The following is a 26,613-nucleotide window of genomic DNA, read 5'->3' as shown; positions in this document are numbered from 1 at the left end:
CCTGTAATCTGCTTTTTAACCCAGAAAGTAACGATATGCCTGGAACGCCACAAGCCTGTCCTGTATTGTTTTTCCGGTTTCAGGATTTAGCGCTGACAATCTGCCAAAATAAAAGCCCAGTTGCTGTTACAGGCTAACAAAAATAACTGAAATTAGCACAAAGAATACTGGTTTGCGAACAAGCTGGAAAGAACTGACGCTATACCTTTACATAGTCACTATTATTATAACAGGCTATTATTATATATTAATTCATTTAGGAGAAATGAATTAATTTAATTAAATCTCAGCGTACACTTGGATTCAATCATTTAAAAAATATATGTTTTTTCGTTTGTTTTGCAATTATAGCGAGTATGCTTTTAATTTGAAAACATGTCTACAACAACCCGGAAATGTCTGTATGCCACGTCAGAGTTGATTCCCATTGACAAATTTGTACATTTAACCTCACTGTACGTTTATATCTGCGTCTGCTGGAAAAATAATATTTGCACATTTAAGAAATATGCTTGGTGTAGTGTTGATCATTTTGACACTGTACTCAGCTGTGATTAGTGGCACTGAACTGACTTTTGAACTACCTGATAACGAAAAACAATGTTTTTACGAGGAATTAGAAGAGGGGGTGACGATTCATGTCGACTATCAAGTAAGTTAGTTGAATCTTTAATTTAAAAAAAAAAAAATGTTGCTGAAGTTATATTTGCAATATAATACGTCCAGTATGTAAATGTAATAATTTCTTTCTAAGTTAACCTCTGATCATTTAAAAGAAAAATTAAAATCACAAATAAACACAGATGAACTTTCTATAATGGACATGTTATGTTGCATATAAAGCTAACATGTCCAATATATAAATGTAATTATTTATTTCTTGGTTCACCTGTGTTGATCTATTTATTTTCAATCAGAGATTTTATTTTATATGTCATTTATTACTAGCTTTGCAGAATACACAATCACATCTGTAATACAGAATAGTTACTGATCCCCATTTCTTTTTCATGACTGAAATCCTGTTTTTTGATGGAGTAATATTTCCTGTCTAGTGTAATTTTTATGTAAAAGTTTATCTAATTGGGTCATCTGGAGCGTACCTGAAATGTTAGGCCTACTTCAGAATTTCGAGAATTTCCTATAAGAGAACATTATGGGAACGTATCTGGAATGTTAGTGTGTGTTTACAAATTATAGTACTTTTCTGGCAAGCTTCCTGTTATCACTCAGGGAAAGAACGTTTGGAAAATGTTCCCAGAAAGTTAGTTTGAAGGTACAAATAACAGTAGCTTACCTTTTTGGTGACCTTATTTAATGAGACCATGAAAAAATGTTTTGAGAATGTTTCCAAAAATGTCAGTTTATAATTACAAATTATAGTACCTATTTTAGCATTTTTTCCCCCCTGTTATAAAACAATGAAAGAATGTTTTGTGAATCTTCCAGGAATTTTATTTCGTAGTTACAAAACCAGTACCTATTTAGCAAACCTCCTTGTTTCAGGAATGTTCCTGGAGCTTTAGTTTTTGGTTACAAAAAATTATTTGTTGAACTTACTGTTGAGACCATGAAAGAATGCCACAGGAACGTTCCTGGAAAGTTACTTTTTGGTTACAAAAAAGATTATTTCTGTTATAAGACCATGAAAGAACGTTTTGGGAAAGTTCCTTAAATATAGGTGTAGTTAAAAAAAAATAACACTTAAAAGCAATTAAATGTTCCTTGTTACAAAATGTTTCAGAAACAGTGCCAACTTTGTTAGCTAAAATAGAAAATAGAACCCAAACTTTATGAAATGATTCCCAACAAAATAACCAAATGGGAATTATATGCTAATGTTAGCGAAACTTTCTGTGTTTGCTGGGTTTATGTTACTTTGGCAGTGGAAAAACCTTGTGCCAATATTGACAATATTTTAAATCTATTTTGTATTGCAGGTTATTGCTGGAGGCAACTATGATGTTGACTGTTTTGTGACAGATCCAATGAATAATGCATTGTATGAAGAACGCAAGAAGCAATATGACAGCCTCACCCATACTACAGCTTTGAAGGGTGTTTACAAGATCTGCTTCAGCAACGAGTTTTCAACCTTCTCTCATAAAACTGTGTATTTAGAATTCAGATCAGGCGACGACGAACGACTACTACCTGGTATGAACAAGCAGACAGCGCTTACACAGGTAAAATGAGCACACACACACGTACACACACATACACACGTACATGCATACATGCTGGGTAACATCCAAAGCTCAGATGCTTTATTGTTGTTGTTATTTTTACACACTTGTTTGCACACTTGACATTTATAATCCTGATGTGAGAAAGTATTTGAAGTAAAACTCATTATTGTAATTCATTAAATCTCTGAATAAAATAATCATGAATTTACAGATGGAGTCAACCTGCTTATCCATCCATGAGATTTTGAAAGTGGTGGAAGACACTCAGACGAAGTACCGTCTTCGAGAAGCTCAGGACCGCTTAAGAGCAGAGGACCTAAATGAGCGCGTTTATTATTGGTCCATCGGACAGTCTGTCATTATATGCGTGGTCAGCATCGGACAAGTTTTTATGCTTAAGAGCTTTTTCAAGGAGAAGAAAGTTATGGGCATCTAGTCTTCTTATGACCACTTTCCAACAATCCAGCCACAATTACATCCCGTTGTGATGATCCGTTATAGATCTATAGATTACAATATCAGCAATGACACTAACAAGGATGTACTGTATTTCCCATAGAAAAAAAATAGGTACTGGTGTCATCTTTTAATTTATGAAAAATATACAACAAATCAGTATAAGCTTTACTGGGTATAGTAATACAAATTTTGTGGGGGTTTTTTTTATACAGCCATATTGTAGGGATTTTTAGAGAGTGTTTAATTTTGTACCTTTATTGGAAATGCACACAAGGTCAAGTTGCATCTCAAAATAATTACATCTTAGTCTGTGCATATACATTGAATGTAGTCATATTTAACTAGTATTTCCTATTATAAGATTCAACCAAATATATGACCATTAAGCCTATTTCTAGCTAATATGCCTTATGTTGGAAGATAATTTTGCTGATTTTTGGCATTTATTTGTAGAAAGAAGAAACATCTGCCAATAGAATTAGAAAATTTAAAGCTTGAAATGATTTTTTAAAATGTAGAAATTGGATTATTATTCTAATTATATGATTGCATATTAATCTTATATTTGGTGTATTGTATTTGGTGTATCAATGACTATATTTTCACTTGCTAAAATGAGATAAATTATTTGCAGTGTGGGATTTATGAGGTACAGGTCAGCGTTGTGTCCTTCTCTGTTTGTTTTTTTTACTACAATTTTGTTGCACTCATTTTGGGTCCATTATTAGAAAGTTATAACTCTATTACTGTCATTCCTTTAACAGCTAGATACTTTGAATTTACTTTTTACCAAATGATCGAATGTAATCCAAAGCATACAATTCTATAATTTCCAAAGATTTAACATTTCCTGTATTCATCTTCTCACCTTTGACAAGATGATAGACCCTTAGACAAGTGCAATTAAGTGTCAGATCTCAGGATGTGTCTTGAAACTGTTTGTATAAAATATCTATTGCATATAGCTGCTTCTGTATTTCTTTGTGATGATGAAGTGAACGACGGACTACACAATTTTTAAAAAAAAATTTGATTACAGAATTTTTTAGATTTCGGTCTACATATTGTGCAGTTACTACACATAAACTGTACTTGCAGTTATGATGCAACTATTTTAGATGCCTATACTGATAGGAATACAGAAACAATACACGTCGGGATTGTGTGAAACTGTTACACCCCAACGCCTGATGTACTATTGTTATCAACCAGTGCAAACAGTGGTCTGTATAATTTACACAGGTATTAGAGATACTTAATATAAATTTAGGGGGATTTTTTTTTTTAACAGAGGGTTGTTGATATCACTGTGTTATTATGTCATATTTGATCGTTGAATATAAAATATGGTGGTGAATCTTGTGTTTGTCAGTATTTTATTTAGAAATTATTAGAAATTATTCATTCATTTTCAGTAACCACCTTATCCGAGTCAGGCTGGATCCTGAACCTATCCTGGGAATACTGGGTGTGAGGCATGAATACACCCTGCATGGACATTATCTATGAAATCTATCTCAGGGCAGCACACACACACACATGTAAAACACATCTAACGGAAATTTAGTATACCTATAGCTAATCCACTTACTGCCTTGTTTTTGGGAAGTGGGAGGAAACCAGAGACCCCGGAGGAAACCCACACAGACATGTGAAGAACAGGATGAAACAGCAGTGTTCTCTATCTGTGTAAACAGCTGCTTGTAGCATATAATTTATGTGTAATGTGTAAATACACATGTATTAGAGAGGCTTAATACAGAATGTTTTTTTTTTCTTAATGGATGGTTGTTGTTGTGTTATTATTGCATTACTGTGCCATGTTGGATTATTACAGATAAAATACTGCCAGGATTATTTATTTTTATTTTTTATTTTTTTATTTTTTTTATTGTGTGTGTGTGTGTGTGTGTGTGTGTGTGTGTGTGTGTGTGTTTGTGTGTGTGTGTGTTTTATATATATTTTTCGAAAGATACCAGCCGTGCTTTGAAGGAATGAGTCACTAAAGAGCTAGCCTATGAGATCGTTTGTAATGGATGACGCACACTGAACAGCTCTGGGAAGCAGACGGAGGAACACTTACCCTGCACCATCATTGAACGTGTTTTTTTTTTTTTTTTTTTTTTTTGGTGGGGGGTACATTAATCTGAATAAATTAGCCGTATTTTCACGCGCTGTTTTTCGTGTGCTTATAAAAACCTATAGTCTCAAGGAATTGCCCTGTCGAATAAATATGACCAGGCTGCGTTTGAGTGTCCTGTATGTGCAACCATCAGCGCGTCCGTCGGCGTCACATCGCGGCTACTCCAAACGCTTTGTGTCACGCAGCAGGTTGACCAAAGACAAGCAATACTGATCCATGAACCGCTGACATGTTGCGTCCAGCTTGATGTTTGCGCCAGCATCCAGTGACCGGGCAGGATGTTGAGTCGGGTTTTGAGCGGCAGTGTTCGGAGTCTGGACAGAGAATTCAACTGCACTGTCCGGCTGCTGGACGACACGGAATACACCTGCACGGTACAGGTCAGTTTCGACATGTTTTCATGACACCACACGTGTTTTCCATGCTGCTTGGTTGGTCCTGATGTTGCGCATCAAGCCATGCAAATTCCCTGCGCTTGTGCGCGTGCATGTCGGAGATCTGTCAAGCGGTTCGAACGCACGCGTTACTTTCTGTCTGTCTGTCTGTCAGTCTGTCTTGTGTGCGTACTGTATGGTGCTGGTGATAACGCTTTGGGTACTTGCTTGAGGTGTGGTCAGATAAGCGCACAGCTCGTATTTAAAGTTCTTAAAGCTCATATATTTCGACGCATGCAGCATTAGACTGAGATTTCTGTCCCCCCCCCCCCCCCCCCCCACACACACACACACAAGCTGTCCCTAGGATATCTGGGATGTCGTTTTCTTCTTCTTAAAAAAACAAACAAACAAAAAAAACAATTTCGTGCAGAAGATTCATATCAAACTGGATTTTATTTCCATGCTGCCACCAATCTGAGTCTCAGAGCTGAGTCTGAGTTTTAGTTCATCTTTGCAGTGCTACAGTACGTGCAACTCATCTTGATCTGAGGTGTTACTATGGGATCGAGCAGGAGGTTTAAATCAAGCCATTTTAGTTCAGTTTACCCTTTTTATGAAGGTGGAACTATGGTTATGACACTGTGGATATGAAGAGTTACAAAATGTTATTAATTCATTTATTTTTTGGATAAATTTGTACATTCTATGATCCCAATGTATCACTTACATTTACATACTCTTAACTCTAGTCTGTAATCCGAGTTGTGTGAACGAGATGAAACTGAAACATCTAGAGAATTTCTGAGATAGATCAATGGCGGTCCTTGTTACATATGAGTAGTACTCTCTGCAGGGCCAAAAATGGTTCCAAGGCCCTTTAAAGGTGCCATAATTCATTTACAGCCTTTAAACATAATGGCTATATATGTTTCATGCCTTATTTTTAATAAATTATTGTAGTGTGCCTGCCTCTCCATTTTCTTCGAGACTGTCCATGGTCTCTGAATATTCATAAGCAAAGACTCAACGTTGATTAATATTTATTACTTGACTTGGGGAACTTCCAAAATACTGATGCAGTCTGATGCATAATCTGAGGAACAGCAAGAAGTTTTAGAGTGGTGAGTTTTTGTAATGGCCGAATTAACTGAAGGATTTGGAAGTCACCGGGGTAAGATTAGTGTACTCTGGTAAATTAGTTAGCTACATAGCATGCTTAAGGAAGAGAGAAGCACATTAACACAAGCAGACATTTTCTTTAAAATCCAAACATCAGCAATTTGTTGATTCATGAACCCCTGAGCTGAATAAAATTGTTTGCAGCCATGTAAACCTATGAGGATGAAATGAATGCAGTATTCATGGAGGGCTTTGTCTTTGGGGATCAGGTGAATGGATTTATTTACATCACATTTCTCACATTGTTGAAGTATGCTAGGTAGCATGAGCGCATTACAAAATTGTGAGTATCTAAATTTCAGGCTAGAGCACTAAATAGTATTTCAGAATAGTCAGAATAAATTTTTTGGCGTAGCCTGATTCTTTCTTTGTTGCACATGCACCGACCACTTTATTAGGAACACTTCTGCTCCTGCTAACTCATGCAATTATTCAAAAAATGTAATCTCAGTGACTTTGACCGTAACATGGTTTATGGTGTCAGATGTGCTAATTCGAGTATTTCAGAGACTGCTGATTTTCTGGGATTTTCACTCACAACAGTCTCTAGAGTATACACAGTTCTGTGGGCAGAAACACCTTGTCAGGGGAGAATAGCCAGAAGAGTTCGAGCTGCTTGGAAAGCTGCCGTTGCTAAAATAACCACTCTTTACAACTATGGTGAGCAGAAAAGCATCTCAGAATGCACAACAACCCTGAGGCATATTGGCTACAACAGTAGATGACCATATCAGGTTCCACTCCTGTCGGCCAAGAACAGGAATATGAAGCTAGAGAGTACTTTGGGCAAAGACTCACCAAACCAGTACAAATGACCTGTATCTGCATGATTTTATGCAGTGCTCTGCAGCCACATGGATTGGATAATTTTACAAATGAGCAGATGTACAGGTGTTCCTATTAAATTGGTTGGTGAGTATATGTTAACTGCAACCATGGAATTACATATATTTTTTCAGTTATGTGAAATATTTGACAGAGACTGTACCTGATGATGATTTTAGAGAAACTTACATGTGTAGTATAAGGTAAATCTAACTTTTTTGGAAAGATTTGGAGTTCACTGAGGAAATATATTATAGGGTAAAGGATTTGCTAAAGCCTTGTAGTGGCCTACACCTTACTAAGTGACTATTGTCTTTTGTGTTGGACTGTTCCTTTCTATTTCACTTAAAGTATCCAATCTATTAAGAAACAACAGCTTAATGTGTGTTGCTCCCACTGCATTATCAGTGTGCCTCTTTGTGTATTTTCTTGTGTGCCTTTTATGTGTGCCTTTATGTTCAGGTTTATATCTATCTATCTATCTATCTATCTATCCCTCTATATATATATATGTCATTGTAATGTTATATGAAAAATCCAACAACTGCTGCTCATGCTGCGTCACAGGTCAGCATAACACACTCAGAGGAAGGCACTATCCACCTTTATCCTCGTTCATGAGCTCACAGATGCTTATGATTGGCTAGTATGTACTTTCAAACCAATGATTTACCTGCATCTAGTTTAATTGTTTCAACAATTAAATACAAAAACTAAATGCTGTCTTACTTACATCTTTTTAGGATCAGACAAACACACTGCATACCCAAGTGGAATTTTTTTCCATTGATAGTTCTAGACTCTAGAGCTTTTACGGCACTGTTGAGCACATACGTGTGATATAAATCAGTGTGAGTGCTAGTGCTTGTTAGTGACATCATACATTTGATGCAGTTGGGAATGCCATTCTCCAACCACGACATTCCACTGTCCTTGGAATTCAAGGTGAGCTTGTGGTTTCCATAGCAACAGACAGATTCCATCATCGGTCTCCAGCTGCTCCTGCTTTTTTTCTGACACAATAAAAAGTCATCTAGACATGGAGACTGTTGCTGAAGCCTCACAAAGCCGAGAAAAGAGGGATTTGATGGAGAAATTATGAGTGTGGAGAACTGGGATAAAAAAAGTGAGGTCTGTCCTCTGTTCTCCTCTCCTTTTCCTGTCCTCTCTGCTCTTCATTCCCTCAAGCACTGTCCTGTCCTCATTAAGCCATTGAGGAGGTCAGAGAGGTGCAGCTAGACATAAAACGCTTATTAGTGTAATGTGACACGTTTTCTTTTGAAAGATTGCTGACTGCGTGTGGCTCCTTCCCTGCCACATTGATAGAAGGGTATATCAATCCCTGTGTCTCTTTAATACATGCACTCACACCCACACACCCACATCCACACACACAGTCAAGTTGTCATTTAAATGAAAAACAAAAACAGAGAAACACTTATGCAACATATTATTTGGATACAACACAACACACACACACACACAACAAGACGCACACAGATTTGACCTTTTATTACTCATTACACCCATGCTATGAAGACTGCAAAAGTCACAGTGATTAGTATTTGAAAAAAAATGTCCCTTGGTTTTTTTCTAAGAAATCAGAAGGAGTTATATCTTCATAGAGAGTGCCCCCTCTTCCCCTCCGCATAATGCTAGTAATGCATAAGAATTTGGAGATTGTGGTGACATTTGGCTGATTTAGCATAAAATTAAGCATAGCACACAAAGTCTCCAGAGAAACAGGACGTTTCGGACAAAAGTCCTTCATCAACCGTGCAGGCAAGGTGCACACACACACACACACACACACACACACACACATATATATATATATATATATATATATATATATATATATATATATATATATATATATATATATATATATATATATATATCTCAGCTGCACCAAAGTGCCACAATGCAATAAAATACAAATAAAACAATATAGCTGATTCTCAATTGGTACTGTTGTGTTTATAGTCAGTTTTAAATCCATAACAGAACACTAAAATATGATGATGTATTATGCTGCAATACCCATTCCATATTTTTGCTGTTAAAATGTCTTACACAACAGTCATATGCAAATGTGTAATCGAATAGTTTAGCGAAAATGTACGTCTGTGTTCTCATTGTCTCAGGGGGACAATTGTGGGTTATATATGTAGGGAAAAAATGCATTACAAAACAAACTAGAATTGGGTAAGGATGAGATTAAATGAATAGAGGGCATGCTGGTTCATTTTCTGAAATCATGCTGCTGGGTGTGTTGCACGGTAATGGACAGGTTGTGTTCTTCTCTTATGCCCATAGTTCCTGGGATAAGTCCTGGATCCACCACGATACTGATCAGGATAAAGTGATTATGTAAAGGAAAATGCGACATTGAAACACATTAAATGTATTTATATTGAAATGTTTGTCATGTGTTTAGTGATTCTGGTGCTAATTTGTTGTTTGGTGTTGTACTTTCATAATTCCTTTGAGCAGTTAGTGATTGTCTGCCTTACTGATATCACAGGGACACACAGGAGAAAAGGTTTCAATTCAATTCTATTTGATTTGTATAGCGCTTTTAACAATGGACATTGTCACAAAGCAGCTTTACAGGGAACCCATCCTCATCTGGGTGACACTGGATAGTGCAATTATAAATAGTTCCCTACTATAACTGTGTACTGCATGGTAAAACATGCAATTGTACAACCAGGAAATTCAATACAGTTTTCAAAAGAAGTCTTTTTTGTTGAATTATCCAATGTTCACTGATGGAGACTTGAGTTTCAAGAGATGACAGTTTTGCTGTTAGCTCTTAAAATAAAAGAGTGACTTTACTGAATCAGAATTATCCACCAATGTGCAACATCATATTAATAAGAAATTCAGCCTAGCAATACTAATTTTGGACTGAAAGATTTAGAATGTAATGTAGCTATAACGCACTGAGACTTGGCTCAGCTAGTTAGTGATCTACAAGTTGATGAGCATGATGCTGTTGACGGTTGTAATAGCATGAAAGTTAAAGCTTTGGAAGCTGATATGAGTGTACAGATGAGGAGGTGAGAGAGCTGGACAGACTAAAGGGCTAAAGCGCCACTGCATCACTCGTGTTAGGTAGAGATGAAGCGAGGGCTGAATCCCACGGTAATATAGCAGCCCGTTGGGTAATGTAGCAACCCATTAACCAGATTGAAAATAGACCAACACGTCAAAGGAAGACGTTTTTTTTTAAAAAAAAAAAACCTCAGAATCAACTCAGAATTTCGTTATAAACTAATTCTTGGACACCATCAATCTTCATGTTAATTCATGTTCTTCATGTTAATGAAGATTAATGTGCAAGTCATTCAAGGTAGATTTTACTTCTTTATACTCAAAACACCTCTTTTTTTTGTCCATGTTACAGAGAGATGCAAAGGGTCGATGGATTTTTGAGCAGATTTGCCATCATTTGAGCCTGTTAGAGAAAGACTACTTTGGCATCAGATATGTAGACCCAGAGAAACAGAGGGTAAGTTACAGTAAAAGAGATGTACAATACTACATTTATTCATTCCGTTCATGTTTATAGATGGTTCAACATGTTTAATAGAAATAAATAGATTATTTTCATATAATTATTATTCATGATTTTAGTGTTCAGGTAGCTTTATTAAATACTTCATTTGGACAGAGCGTTTTGAGTTTCTTTTATTTCTTATATTAGTTAAAACAATTACTGGCATAATTATAGCAATATGTCCATTGTTTATGCTGATTTTCTGTGGTACACACCAAATTTTTGGAGTATAGCTCATGGAGAAACATGCATCAACTGCATGCTTCCTGATGAATAAGTGCAGGGAATAAAGCAATATATATGCAAGCATTATTAAATGACATAACAACGGTAGCTCTATACATTTCTACATTCATCAGTATGACTCATTTCATTTAACTTTGTCATTTCAGCATTGGCTAGAGTTAAACAAGCCAATCACCAAACAGATGAGATGTAAGTTTTACTTTTCACTGTACTGTAATTTAGAAAGTTACTTCCTGATATGCACTGTGGCTTTGCAGGACTGTGAAAGACAATATGTCACTTCTGTGATATCAATTGTTCTGCAAAATCTGATCATGTGGAAACTCTAGATATAACTCTGCCATTCAGTTTCGCTCTTTTTTGTACTCTAGCTCAACCGCCGTTCATCATGTGTTTACGGGTGAAGTTCTATCCCCCTGATCCTGCTGCTCTCAAAGAGGAGATCACCAGGTGCTTCAGTCCACTGTGACCTAAACAATAATAATAATGATAATGATGATGATGATGATAATGATTATTATTATTATTATTATTATTATTATTATTATTATTGTTGTTGTTGTTGTTGTTGTTGTTGTTATTATTATTAAATTATACTAATCATCATCATCATCATCAATAGCATTAAAACCTCTATCCATATTTTCCATATTTTATGTACTTTTTATTCCATTATATTACCATAACTGTACCACTTTACATTATGGTTGCCCTTACATAGTACGGAATAAACCACTTTGGGGTATGCTGCCAAAGTAATAATCAGTGACAAGGTGGTGCAATGCATCCCGACTCAAATAATTTTCTTATAACAGCACATCATAGAGTGTTTTCCTCTTATACCACAGCAATATGCCAACAATGGCAATTTACTGTACTTATGAATTTATTAATGAATGAATCTTCATTGACCTTTTAACCATTTATAGTTGCATTTAATAATGTAGAACACTTTACAACTCAGGGTCTGTTATCACTTGGGTTATAGCAACTTTCAGTCTTTCCCTCGACAACCTCATTTTATTTCTGTCTTGTGAAGTTAATAATACAAAGAAACACAGCTTAACAGGTTACAGAGAAAATGGAAAGTGTAAAGGTGCAAGACCTTCTCATGGAGGAAGACTTACTGTATCAAAGCACTGACACTGGAGATGTATGTCTTTGTTAATAACTTTAAAAAAAAAAAAAATTATTATTAATCTTAGAATATGAGCAGCGTCTGCTGTACAATTTGCTCTGAATGGGCTGTTACTATAGAAACATTAACATGATTTGAATTATAGTTGGAACAACTACATAGAAATTAATATAGAAAATCAGTCAATACCTTTTCACCAGTCACTTTTAGAGAATTCGACAGCACTGTGGTATAATTAACATTAGCAAACCATGAACATTAGTGTTAATACAACCCCAAGTCCAAAAAAGTTGGGACACTGTGTAAAAGGTAAATAAAAACTGAATGCAATGATTTGCAAATCTCATAAACCCATATGTTATTCACAATAGAACATAAAAATCATATAAAATGTTTAAACTGAGGAAATGTACCATTTTACGGAAAAAATAAGGTCATTTTGAATTTCATGGCAGCAACACGTCTCAAAAAAGTTGGGAAAGGGGCAACAAAAGGCTTTAAAAGTAAGTGTTTCTAAAAAGAAACAGCTGGAGGCTAATTGGGAACAGGTCAGTAACATGACTAGATATATAAAGAGTATCTTAAAGAGGCAGAGTCTTTCAGAAGTAAAGATGGGCAGAGGTTCACCAACCTTTTGGAATTGGGGTTGTAAAATATGTAATGTTTTATCACATGTACAAATTGAAGTTTGTTTAAATGTTGACCAAATATATTTGCAGTTTATTCAATCCGACTAAAAATCACATAAATGGGCAAAAATTCAATGACAGTGTGATGATAATTTACAGAACTCTAGTCTCCAGGTATAAACATTGGAATTTTTTTAAGGTTTCTGATTAATGTTATAAATATTTGTTATCGCAGATGTTGATTATTTTACTTATTTGGTGTATTATATAAGAAAAACACCACTTAATACAAGTGTTAGTGTTACTTACACTGTACTAATGCTGAACTTCATGGTTTGTTAAATAATGTCAGTTAAAGAAACACTAATGTAACCCTAATGTAAAGTTGTGTCCAGTTGCTAGAATAAATCATAACAAAATCTCAGCTGAATGTAACATTTCTATTATAATTGGGACCAAACGTACAGTATGTGCACTAAACTGATCTAACAATGTTTTTATTGATGTTGTTTTCAGATATTTGGTCTTTTTGCAGATTAAGAGAGATTTGTACCATGGCCGACTGCTATGCAAGAGCTCTGATGCTGCCCTGCTGGCTGCTCATATTCTACAAGGTAATGATATCTAGTGACAGGTTTTGAAGTTTGCTGTAATACCTGTGACATGTTGCTGGTACTGAAATACATTTTATAACAAACTTTGGTATGAAAGAATAATTCCATTGAGTGTGTGTGTTTATATGTATTCATTTGGTATTTTGGCTTCTTGTGATGAAAAGGAAGTAATACTTTGACTTTGAATTTGACTTTGGGTTCCACGCTCACATGGTTTAACAAAACTGAATTACATGAATTAATTCATTAAAAAACAAAATGGTTTAAAATTATTATTAGGGATCTCTCTGTCCTGATTTTGGGGATCTGTAATCGATTACACTTTCTCGTCTGCCCGAATCATGTCATGGTCTTAAGCGGAGGAAGCCAATAATGCGACATACTTTGTATTTATAGTAGATTTTTCTCAATATTTTCTTTCTCATCTAGCTGAAACTGGAGACTACACTCCAGAGAAGCATCCAGAAGGCTACAGCTCCAAATTCCAATTCTTCCCCAAGCACTCTGAACGCCTTGAACGCCGCATTGCTGAAATTCACAAAACCGAGCTAATGTAAGAGCATAATTATGGTTATAATTAAGCTCTATATTTGTCTCTCGATAAGCCCCGTTCATTAATAGAATGGTGTTCATAAAATAAAAGACTGCAGATGGATCTCAGGAGACTAGTATCTGGCTGAAGCAGTGCTATGAGGATCTTCTCAGTGTTTTTTTTTTTTAGCCAGATGAAATGTGTACGTCTTTTATATTATATGCTAAGTTTGATATGTGTGTGAACATTTATACATCATTCTTTTCTTTTAACAGAGGCCAGACTCCTGAGACATCTGAGTTGAATTTCTTAAGAAAGGCTAAGACTTTGGAGATGTACGGAGTTGATCCACACCCTTGTAAGGTCAATATCATACACATTTTATCAGAGATTTTTCCATAGCAAACTCTGAGGTCCAACCTGGGAATAAACAAAAATAAACAAATGTAGTATGAAATACGTATGAACATAGTTACACTCACTGAGTCCTTAGTTTATTTTTCCTTTGTTTGATGCAGGATGTGTCAGGAAATGCTGCATTTTTGGGTTTTACTCCGTCTGGCTTTGTGGTGCTTCAAGGAAACCGGCGAGTTCATTTCCTCAAATGGTCAGTTGGAGAAATCTGTCATATTGCATTTACATGATCGGTGTGTGTGTGTCAGTGTAGATAACTGTCCGTTGTTCATCAACAGGAATGAGGTCACCAAAATGAAGTTTGAAGGGAAGACCTTCCACATTTATGCAAACCAACAGGAAGTAAGTATATATAAGAATCATATCATCATGTAGAAATCAAAAGAAAAATTTTCCATAAATGTGATTTTCAATTATATGTTTTATATGGCAAGTATCACCTACTGCAATCCTGCAGGGAGAGAATCTAGCACAAATTAATGATCTTCCTGCTCAAAAACACCTAACCCAGCTTAATTACCTGGTTTAGTAGTTATTTGAACGTGAAAATTACCAATTTATGCCTGCCCTCCAGGACTGAAGTACTAATGGAACTCCTTTTTTCTGGATTCATAATATTTCCAATATAACAGGCATGTCTAATCTTATCCACAAAGGGCCAGTGTGGCTGCAGGTGTTAATTCCAGCCAAACAGGAGACAAATAATAGTTGACTAAAGACCAATATTACTGGTTCAGTCTAGTGTGTCTCCTGTTTGATTGGAATGAAAACCTTCAGACACACTACCCAGTTACAATTGGATGCCCCTGCCTTATAATTTTAACTGCCAGACACATATAGACATGCGCCAAGCCCACTTATTCTATTTTCAATATGGTAATGGCAGCCAGTACTCAAATACTGACGTCCTCCTAATAACTGAGCCGACTGTCACTGTTTTCTGATGCAATACATCAGAGATGTGATGGCTGAAAGCTTTAAAAAAATATATTTCCTATGTTTAATGCACGTTTAGTGCTTCAGTTAACACCACATGCATTCATTTTATAGAATGCATCAGAAAATCGAGTCAGAAACATGCCACTATTTGCCACAATATCCATCCAGCGTTTCAGTCCAAAATTGGAACAGTGTATCCCTATTCACGTCTTGATCTGTTTCCTTTTTCCATCACTCAGGATCAGAATATCATCCTGACCTACTTTGCACCAACGCCTGAAGCCTGTAAGCACCTGTGGAAGTGTGGAGTGGAGAACCAGGCTTTCTACCAGTGAGTCACCTCTGAGCATGATCATCTTACCAAAGACCCAAATTAAAGCTATTACACTTAAATACTAAATAATAAAAATAAGGCTAAAATAGAGTACTATGCAAAAATCTTAGGCACCCTATTTGTATTACAAATTTTGCTTTAGATGTTTATTTATTCTGCATTATTGAGTCAGTACAAAAACATTTTAAATTTCCAAACATTACTTTTCCAACAAAAAATTAAATATCATAGAAAAATGTGTGTATGTCAGTAAAAAAATGAAGCCTGATTGGTTTAGCATGCAAAAAAAGAAACATATGTAAGCAAATGATTGCCACACAAAATAATGACTGTTTATTACTGTTTACTGCTGTTTATAGTATTTTTTTTATGTAGAAACATTTAATTTCGTTATTTTTGATGGCATCTTTGCTTTATAGCATTTCTTTGCATGAGCCTAAGACTTTGCACAGTAATGGACATACTGTATATCCACAATCCATGTATCTAAGTATGAATAAAGTTATAGAATGTAATTTAGTTAAATGTTTATAATGCCAACACAAAGGCAACAGACAATCAGTACCTTAACCCTCAATGAGCAGGCCAAGATTGACAGCACTGAGGAAAATCTCACTAAGAAATATCTTAGGAGGAAAAACTTTAGGAATAGCACAGATTGTCTTTGCAAATGATCATAGTTCAACAGTTGTCAACAGTTAGTCAAAGAAAAGGTAGCAGGTGCTTCTGGTCCCCACAATGGAAGGCACCTACAGAAAGCTAGTATAGTTCTATGAACCCCAGATAACCAACCTAGGGGCCATGAGAATCACCGGGAGACCTTCTTATGCACATGCATGAGAAGACCCATTAACAAAGTTACAATGGTGTTCATTGGGGTTGAGGTCAGGGTTCTGTGCAGGCATGTCTTGTTCTTCCACATCAACCATGGCAAACCATGTCTTTATTTTCCTTGCTTTGTGTACAGGGGCATTATCATCATGAAATAGGTTTGAGCCCCTTTAGAAGAAGCCTTTAATTGTCACATATACATTACAGTACAGAGATTTTTTTTCATCACATATCTTTGAGGTCAGAGCATAGGGTTAGCCATGTAACATTGACAGCTTAGCGATGAGAGGGCTTGAAACCCTGACCTTCTGAACAGCAACTCAACTGACCCACCACTGTCTTACAGTTCCAGTGAAGGCAAATCGTAATGCTACAGCATACAAAGACATTCTAGGCAATTGTTTGTGATAAGTGTCCACATACTTGTGGCCATATAGTGCTGTATATCTAGGGTTCATGGAAATACAGTTACATATGTCACTAGAATTCTATTTCACTGCTCTTACCTACCAAGGGTGGTGAGACTCACCTGGGTGGCATATGCCAACTATGTCTTGAGGAACAGGACTCACCTTAGGACTAACCACAAATGATAATAAGCTGTACCCAACTTTGTCTTCTTATAGGTTTGAGAAATCCAGTCAAGTAAGGACAGTGTCCAGCAGTAATCTTTTCTTTAAAGGGAGTCGTTTCAGATACAGGTAATGGTCTTCAGGTGGTTTTAGTTTCTTATGAACTGATATTATAGTTAATTATGATATTAACTGTGATAGACTTTTTGTCCTCCTCATGTGACATACTAAGATATGCTCAGATTTTCTGATTAAATCAACTGATGTTAATTCAGTAAATTTTCTTTGTGTTTTATTCTCTCACAGTGGAAAAGTGGCCAAGGAAGTGATGGAGCAAAGTGCCAAAATCAGACGAGCGCCACCAGAAATCCACCGGTAGGTTCATATTTAAAGCTTGATTAGTTTGTTTTGTGTTTGCTGAAGTTCCTTATAAATGTCTATTCCTGTTCTACAATTAACCCTTAGGAATTGATTTTCATTTGCACTTAAGTGACAGTTAAACAAATTGCTTGTGTTCCTAAGGGCTGGGATGGTCCCTAGTAGGAGTTGTCCTTCCATCGCTCACGGCCCACGACAGAGTAGTGTTCCACGAACATGCAGAAGAGCAGTCCATATGTCTATAATGGAGGGTAAACATAAACATACTTTCTTTTGTCTTTGAGAATAGAAAGATGCTTTATATTTTACAAATTGAAATGTTATGTGGATATATTTTACACACAGTGTTCTCACATTGTAAAATCAATACATCCAGCTTATTATCTGTTTTTAGCTACAGCATTAACTGTGACCTAGTCTCTATTTTTAAAAACACCAACACTTCATTCATAATTTAGTGAATTATTATGCAAGTGTTATGCTGCAGTGACACTAATCTGGATTGTTTTCAGGCTTAAATATATTGGGTTCATCTACGGTAATACAACAACTGGAGGCTAAATATGTGAGACCCTTGTGACTATTTTAACTAGCGAAGGACACTTCTAAGCATGTAGCAGACAGGGCTTTTAATGATCACAAAGCTCACTCTGAGTTCTGAGTACTACAGTAGATTAAAAGGATTAGAAATATCATGTGGGGGATGGGGAATATCCTGGACACTGTTTGACTTTTGCTGCATTCAACTAAAGGTCAGAATCTCCAACTGCTGACTAAACTCAGAATCCCTCCTCACAAAGTCAGGGAGGTCTTCTCAACCTTCATGTCAACATGGCCTCTCACACCGCCAACAGTAAATAAAATCCCACTTCATTACTTTAGTAGTGTAATAGTATTTACTTTAGTTTAATCAACATAGACACATTAGTTGGTGAAAACTATAACACTGACCATACAGTTCACATTTTTTAGAAAGTAAATACATAACTCCTGATCACTACTGTTAGCTGGCTAACACAGCACCCTTTCATATGAATTCCCACTGTATTGCCCAAACACACCGAGCTCGAAAATGACTTAATCTGTGTTCAGATGTCCCACTTGTGAGTTAAGTTGAATGCAGCATTATACCTAGACCAGACCAGTGGTTTTGAAAGTGTGGTTCAGGGAATCCCAGGGGTCCACGAACCATGAGGCATAACCAGGGGATCTATAATTTTTTTTAACCAGTCACATCCCACTATTTTAAAGATTTTCATATATTGAGTTCATATAGTTATTTGGCCATTTCACTGGTCCTTGAATTTAATTGGGTTTCATCCAAACCTCTATATCTCAGAAACAAGTAGGCATACAAATAATGTGTTATGTCTGTGCAAGGTTCAGAAATAAAAAAAAATCTCTATGGCAGTAATAAGTAGCCAAAAATCTTACTATATATCAACTACTTCTGTTGACAGGGCAGAAAATAAACAAAAGTTTTCACCATATTATGTCTGAAATGTACATTACTTGATATTAATTGCACTCATACTGCCATACTGAATATTGGCATGGTTGTGGACCTGTGGAATATTCAGTATAACAGCACCCTTTCTCATGTGATAGTGCTTACTTGTGTTTAACAACACCAATTAAACAGTCAGTAAGATATATAGGCTAAATGACATATAAACCATCACATCAGTTAAGAGGACAATCCAGGCTGTATACTATACAAATAAAGAAGCAAACTGCAACTGCACAGAAAGTACATTTCAAAAAAACAACAAATCACCTATTACTACCGGCAAATTAGTACATGACCTTTAACTGCCAGTTGTCTGCCTTATCAAACTGTAGCTGAACTGACTCACCTGACTCATCAAACATTTAACATGCTTGCTCCATTTTCTAATGAATTTGTCAAATAAAGGTGCAATTCACATCAATTAGCAATGTTTGTGTAATTTGCATAATAAGCAAAAAATTAATTTTAAACATTTTTCAGGCTGAGGACAGTGTCATCTACAGACCTTGATGGCAAAACGTGTAAGAATGTCATTAATATGATGATACTGTATGTTGTATACAGTATACAGTACTGTGAAAAAGTATTTGCCCCATCCTGATTTCTTCTGTTTTTGTGTATATCTCATACTAAATTGTTTCAGAAATTAAAACAAAAACTAAGATAAAACAAAGGCAACCCGAGTAAACACAAAATACAGTTTTTAAATGATGATGTTATTTATTGAAGCAAAAAAGTTATCCAATACTAACTGGGCCTGTGTGAAAATGTATTTGACCCTGTGGTTACTAATTCCCCAAATCTACAATTCATAATCGAATTCAGCTGGACTAGACTCAACCAGGCCTGATTACTGCAAACCCTGTTCAATCAAATGAACTCTTAAATAGAACTTTTTCAACAGCATGAAGTTGGTTAAAAGGCCTTACCCAGTAACATACTATGCCAAAATTGAAAGAAATTCCAGAAATGAAGAGGAAGAAGGTGATTGAAATACATGAGTCTGGGAAGGGTTACAAAGCTATTTCAAAGGCTCTGGGACTCCAAAGAACTACAGTGAGAGCCATTATCTCCAAATGGAAAAACTCAGCACAGTAGTGAATCTTCCCAGAAGTGGCCAACCGTCCAAAATTCCTCCAAGAGCACAGCGACGACTCATCTAGCAAGTCACAAAAGAGCCAAGGACAACATCAAAGGACCTACAGGTCTCTCTTGCATCAATAAAGGTCACTGTTCATGACTCCATTATCAGAGAGACTCTGGGCGAAAATGGCATCCATGAAAGAGTGGCAAGATGAAAACCACTGCTAACCCAGAAGACCATCCATCCATCTTCAACCACTTACTCCTTTTCAGGGTCATGGGGAACCTGGAGCCTATCCCAGGAAACATTGGGCACAAAGTGGGGTACACCCTGGACAGGGTGCCAGTCCATCACAGGGCACAATCACATATACACTCACATACCCATTCATACACTACGGACACTTTAGACACACCAATCAGCCTACCATGCATGTCTTTGGACTGGGGGAGGAAACCGGAGCACCCGGAGGAAACCCCCCACAGCAAGGGGAGAACATGCAAACTCCACACACACAGCCCTGGCAGGAATCGAACCCCAGCCCCTGGAGGTGTGAGGCGAACATGCCACCCAGAAGACCATTAAAGCTTATTTGAATCTTGCCAAAACACACCTTGATGATCCTCAAACCTTTTGGGAGAATGTTCTGTGGATTGATGAGTCGAAAGTGGAACTGTTTGGAAGACAGGCGTCCCGTTACATCTGACACAATCCAAGTACAGAATTCCACAAAAAGAACAACATACCTATGGTCAGGCATGGTGGTGGAAGTGTGATGGTGTGGGGATGCTTTGCGGCTGGGAAACTAATGGAGTGAAAGATGAATTCTGTTCTCTACCCTAAAATACTAACAGAGAATGTCTGTTCTTCAGTCCATAAGTTGAAACTTAAGCACAACTGGATTATGCAGCAAGATGGTGATCATAGCAATAAGTCCTAGTTCTAGAAGTAAGTGAAAGACTGATCTCCAGGTATCGGAAGTGTTTGGGCCTGTTCACACCGGTCCGTTTTTTACTGCGTTTTTTTGTGTTCACACCCAGCTATTAAACAGGGCGATGCGCTGAATGAATGCGCAAATTCACTCCCTGACAGCAGATGGCGCTTATTGAGAAGCAGTTGGCACAAGTTGGTGCTGCACAATTTTCTGTTTCTGACTCCTGCTTATCACTGAGAAGAAGAAGAGAGCCAGTATTTACATCTTTAAGCCGTTCACACACTTTTTACGAACTGACTAATGCACGTATGCACTTTTGCGAAATGTAAGGTATTTGGTGATTTGGGCACTGCAACAAATACTTCTTTAAAGCTAAATCCTAGTGGGGGGCAGACTGAGGCTTTGTGGAACACTGAAGCCGTTGAAGCAATTGTGCCCTATTGTGTCGAGGCTTCGAAACAATCCGACACCTGTCTCCACGGTGACACCTAGTGGTCACTTACAGGTGTTGATCTGAAACAACCTTGACAACAAGTCAGACAATCGTAGACGAATTAGATATAAAATTATGTTTGTGGTAAGCAAGGAAGTGTGTGGAGGAGCCGCTAGAGTTCTCAATTGGTACGCTGCTGTCTTGGGTTTGAATCCTGTGTGAAGTGTGACTAGCCATTTCATTTTATATATATATATATATATATATTATTGTTGCGCCTTTTTTTAATGTGTTGAGTTTTTAACATCTGTCTTAGTTGAGCTGAGCTTAGTTTTGTAACCTGTGGGCTCCTCATTGTGAATAACTATAGATTATTTTACTCATGAAAAATTAAGATCAATAAATGCAAAACTGTCCAAATTCTCTCCTGCCTACGTAATAACCCACAACATCTGGCCATGTCCTCTTTATTTGTATCAGGAAATTTGGTGGGATTTCACGTCAGATGATTAAAAAGGCATCCTGAGGCAAGCACTGACCATGGATCAGTACAAACACCATTGAATCATTTCAGGTTTATAAACCTACATAACTCAAAACTGAACGGAGAACAGTTTAAATGATATATTAAACACTGATTCATTGGTTCACCTGGAGATCAACACCCCCTAGCGGCGAACCTTGGAAATTTCGAAACAATTCGAAACGGTAATGACGTAACGAAACCTCGTTTGCTGAAGTCACGTGACTTGCCCAATTTGATAACGCGCCGAACCACTGATTCAAAACAAAAGATTCATAAAGGTTTCGAAGCTTCAAGAAGCAGTGTTTTGAAAGCCCCATCACTGTTGTTGTGCCCAAAAATGTTAATGTTCTTGCAGATTGATGAAATGTTGAGTATGAATAGTCTTTTTTTATGGTCAATATGATAATACATGACTCAGTAATGGGGCACTTAGCTATTTGAATAAGAGGTCGAGTATACTTATATGCATATATATGCCAGGTGCAAAATAAATACAATGGGCTGTCAATCAGCGGATTGTCATTTGCAGGGAAGAGACAAAGAAACAAACAATGCTATTTAGTGTAGAAAACAACACTGAAAGATTTAAATGAATCACTTATAATATAAGAATATATGCTTGCATTTCAGTGTCGTCAAAAAAATTGCCAGAACATAATAAATACACTTGTATCGTGTTCAGTGTGTAATTTTGAATCTGGTTCTTTCAAAGGACACCTTGTTTATGTGTGTAGGCAGAAGGATTTATTAGCAGAGAGCGTTTTATTTTGGCTAAGTCACTTACGCACTCTCACTAAAATGTACGGCTTCGTCGTCGGTAAGACAGTTTTGTACTTGAGCGCCATCAAGTCGTACTTTTATGTAACTTCAGCAGCTCCGGGCACTTGAACAAACGCGCAAATCTCATTGGTTGGACAGTTTTTAACGCAGCACATCAAAAACACCCCAAAAAACAAACCCCCCAACGTAAAAAAATTTAACGCTTTGGCGCCACGCGTTTTATGCCTGTGTGTGAACACTCCCATTGACAGCCATTGCGTTGTTAAACTGACTTTTAACTTTTTTCATGCTGCGAAAATCGCCCTCGGTGTGAACAGGGCTTTTGGTTGCTAAAGGTGGCACAACAGATTTTAAATTTAAGGGGACAGCTAGTTTTTCACATTGGTGATAGGTGTTGAATAACTTTTTTTTTTTTTGCTTCAATAAAATAAATAAAACCTGTATTATGTGTTTACTCATAAAACTTTGTTGTATGTTGTATTTTGTTTGATCTAAAACTATAGATATACATAAAAACAGAAGAAATCAGGATTTGGGGAAAATACTTTTTCACAGCACTGTATGTGTTCAGAACTATTCTATCAGAACTGTGCTATCTTGTTCCACAAGCTTCCTATCTGACCACTCATTTGGGTGTAGATGAAAGTAAATACCTCCTGCTTGCACCACTTTTTGTTTGGTCCTGATGCGCACCTTAAATCTCAACCAGATTCTGGAAAGCTTTAAAAAAAAAAAAAAAAAAAAACAACCCAAAAAATCGTGTGCCTCTTATTTGTATCTATATTTGTTTTTATTTAGAACACATTGTCTGTTCATTCTGAACAATGTATTTTGTATATCTCTATGTATAGTACATGAACATAATTCAGTAATATTTCAAAAGTAAACCTTGTTACTGTTTGTTCATTTCCAGGTTTGGAGTCTTTACGTGACAGTGGCCACTCCACTCCAGTGCGGTCCATTTCTCATGGCCACTCCTTACTGAGGTCCCATAGCAATTGTGCTGAGGGTAGAAATGGGGCGTCAGAATTTTCTGAGGAATTGTATAAGCCCACTGACAGTGTGTTACCCACACCTTTCTCCAGCAACTGTTCACTGGACCAGGCCTTGTGTCAGCACATGAACAGCCCTCCGAGTGTCCAAGAGGAGAAAAAAACAGAAGCAGTTATTCCAAAAAGTGGGAGGCTGGTTGTTGCTAAGTTTACAGAAAGAGTCTATCACCTGGGAAAAATCCAGACACCCACTGGTAGCATGGAGGTAAAGCAAGTAAGTAAGGTGATTGGAAGTTTGGCACGGCTCTTCTTGGTCACACTCACGCTGCTCCTGGCCCTCCTCCTGCTTCTCATTGCTCTGACAGAGTCTGAACTTGATGTGGCCTTTCTGAGGGACATCCGACAAACAGCTGAGTTTCAGCAATTCCACAATGAATATTTTTGCCCGCTGAGACGCTGGCTAGCCTACAAGCTGCGCTGGATGGGAGGCTAGCTCATGAATAAATGAGAGACTGGGAATGTGTGACAGGCTTCTCCATTTTCTATCAGTATTCTATTATGGCATCATGTACTCAGAACTTTCCAATCAAACCCAGGCCAAAGCCACAGACATCCCCAGTGCCATGCCACGAAGACTGTGTACATGTTTTGTTTCTCGTTATTGTAAAATTTTACTCATTAGTGTTACCTTGGTCTATGTAGAAAATGTTAGCAATTAGACCACAGTGCTGTTGACTTCTCAATTCTGATTGGTCAGGAGGTGTAGATTAATTTTCTATAAAAGCAGCTCTGACATTAGTGCTGGCTATAATTCAAATGATAGGTTTATATCAATGCACTCGTTCTAATATGTTATTATTTCTATAAAACAACTTATTCACAGGGACTTGTATGGCAGACGATCTACATAATCTAAGAAAAATGTATAATTGCTAATATGGTGACGCTTTCTTTTTAGGAGATGTTTCTTTGACTTTATAGATGGGGTCTTGCGAGGCTGTTGAGGGAATGATTTTTATAGCTGCTATACATGAACTAACTTGTCTTGCAGATGTTCCACAACATTTAATGTAACTAGAAATGGATAAAACGCATGTGTCATTCCTTAATGAATTTTAAAAAATGGTCATTGTTGGCAAATCACTGTGGTATACTGTAAGAGGAATACAACACTTCTGGACATGCTGTTATAGAACAATAAACAACAATAACACCACTTCATGCTGGGCTGTTTGACACCTCCCTGTTTTTGATTATTCTCCTATAACAGTACATCCAGACATGTTTTAGTCCTTAATCAATTTGGTCATCACCTCTTCTGTGTTTTCCACAGCAGTTAGATATCAAGTGGACTGATGGAACACTTTTTCCATCCCTTTTTCAATTTCACTAGGTCTTATCTGCTTCTTTTTTCCTTTTCTCTGTGCAGGACCCTATACCCATGTCATGTACCCATGTATTTTTTTTTTTTTTTTTACCACTATTATACAATTACAAGTGACCGGACACTGCAGACAAATATTCTTTTTTTTTCTTTTTTTTTTTAAATTAATGCAGGATAATATATAGAATAATAAGATGCACAGGGATATTCTGACATGAGGTAAACTGGGAAATGGATTTGAGAGCCCAACAGACATCGTCCTATGTGATTATTAGTTCGCTCTTCAGTGATGTGCCGTTAATATCAATATTCTCTGTTGAGGGTAATAACAAAGGGTTAATATGTGTGATGTAGAGTCTTTAAATCATTTTTTTTTTAAAGGAGTGGTTTGTACAAAAATCTATCTGGCATGGTTTCCCTCTTGCCTTAATTATGCACCATTTGACATTTTATTTAAATGTTTTATAGGTTTTTTTGTAGAGTGATGCATATTGCAAGTCAATGTCATCCTTGTCAAAGGAAAATAGTACTTCCATGTTTAGAACGTTGCTGAGCCTATTGGAGCAATATTTATTGGTTTATTGGAATATCTATGTATTTACAGATATATACCAGACAATGGAACTGTATCAATGAATGAAGTAAAGTGTCACACCAAGTGTTTTCGTAATTTGTCTAAGGATGGTGCTGAAATTAAGTAGGACATTTTTCCAGAAATGACAATAATTTTTTATATGAAATATGTACCACATTTTTACCCACATGCCCTTCTTACAAACTTATCTTGGTTATTACACCAAGCAATTATCACATGCATTAAAACATTTCAGCCTCGGTTAGGCATATACTGAATACACTCACCAGCCACTTTAATAGGAACACCTGTTTAAGTGTATTAAACACCTATAGCACCTAAAGGAACACCTATTCATTTGTGCAATTACCTGCAATCAGTGCAATGCATCAAGTCATACAGATCAAGAGCTTCATACAGATCAAGAGTTCAAGAGCTTCAGTTAATGTTCAAATCAAATATCAGAATGGAGGGATAACACTGATCTCCTGGGGTTTTTGCACACAACAGTCTCTAAACTTTTCACACAGTGGTGCAAAAAACAAACAAACATCCAACCCAAGCTGACAGCAAGGCTACAGTAACTCAAATAACCATTCTTTCAAAAAAAATGTTGAACAGAAAGCATCTTAGAACACACAACATGCCGAACTTTGAGGAGGATAGGCTACAACAGGGGAAGGCCACATCAAGTTCCACTGCTTTAAGTCAGGAACAGTAATCTGAGGCTTCACCTCTTAGCTGCATGATTTTATACACTGTGTTGCTGCCACATGATTGGCTGATTGAATAACTGCATGAATGTGCAGGTGTACCAGTTTTCCTGTACTGAGTGTACATTTCTAATGATTTTATAATAAAAACAAATCTGTCTCTTTAATGAATATACTGTACAAAATGTACACACTATTCTCTTGAAGTAGCCCAAAGCAGCATGTTGGCCCATTTATAAAACAAAATGATATTGTGAGGTATAGCAAAAGGTAATGAAATATTAAAATAATGTAATAAACAGATATTTTATCTATATTT

The 26,613-nt window shown here is 36.7% G+C and overlaps 2 protein-coding genes across 2 annotated transcripts; both read left to right on the top strand.

Moving 5' to 3' along the window:
* Window positions 1-413: 413 nt before the first annotated feature.
* Window positions 414-4,005, top strand: tmed3 (transmembrane p24 trafficking protein 3). Its single transcript, XM_017478624.3, has 3 exons — window positions 414-652; window positions 1,941-2,186; window positions 2,401-4,005. The coding sequence occupies exons 1-3, from the start codon at window positions 509-511 to the stop codon at window positions 2,623-2,625; spliced, it is 615 nt and encodes a 204-aa protein (XP_017334113.1). The 5' UTR covers window positions 414-508; the 3' UTR covers window positions 2,626-4,005.
* A 142-nt stretch (window positions 4,006-4,147) lies between these two features.
* Window positions 4,148-26,544, top strand: frmd5b (FERM domain containing 5b). The gene is made up of 14 exons (XM_017478623.3): window positions 4,148-5,171; window positions 10,585-10,689; window positions 11,130-11,172; window positions 11,355-11,433; window positions 13,267-13,364; window positions 13,794-13,917; window positions 14,172-14,259; window positions 14,415-14,503; window positions 14,589-14,652; window positions 15,489-15,580; window positions 17,041-17,115; window positions 17,293-17,361; window positions 17,509-17,615; window positions 23,545-26,544. The coding sequence occupies exons 1-14, from the start codon at window positions 5,070-5,072 to the stop codon at window positions 24,114-24,116; spliced, it is 1,707 nt and encodes a 568-aa protein (XP_017334112.1). The 5' UTR covers window positions 4,148-5,069; the 3' UTR covers window positions 24,117-26,544.
* Window positions 26,545-26,613: the final 69 nt, after the last annotated feature.

The sequence above is a fragment of the Ictalurus punctatus genome, chromosome 10 (assembly GCF_001660625.3).
Source record: "Ictalurus punctatus breed USDA103 chromosome 10, Coco_2.0, whole genome shotgun sequence".
Taxonomy (NCBI): Eukaryota; Metazoa; Chordata; class Actinopteri; order Siluriformes; family Ictaluridae; genus Ictalurus; species Ictalurus punctatus.
This window is presented reverse-complemented; position numbering and strand designations above follow the sequence as displayed.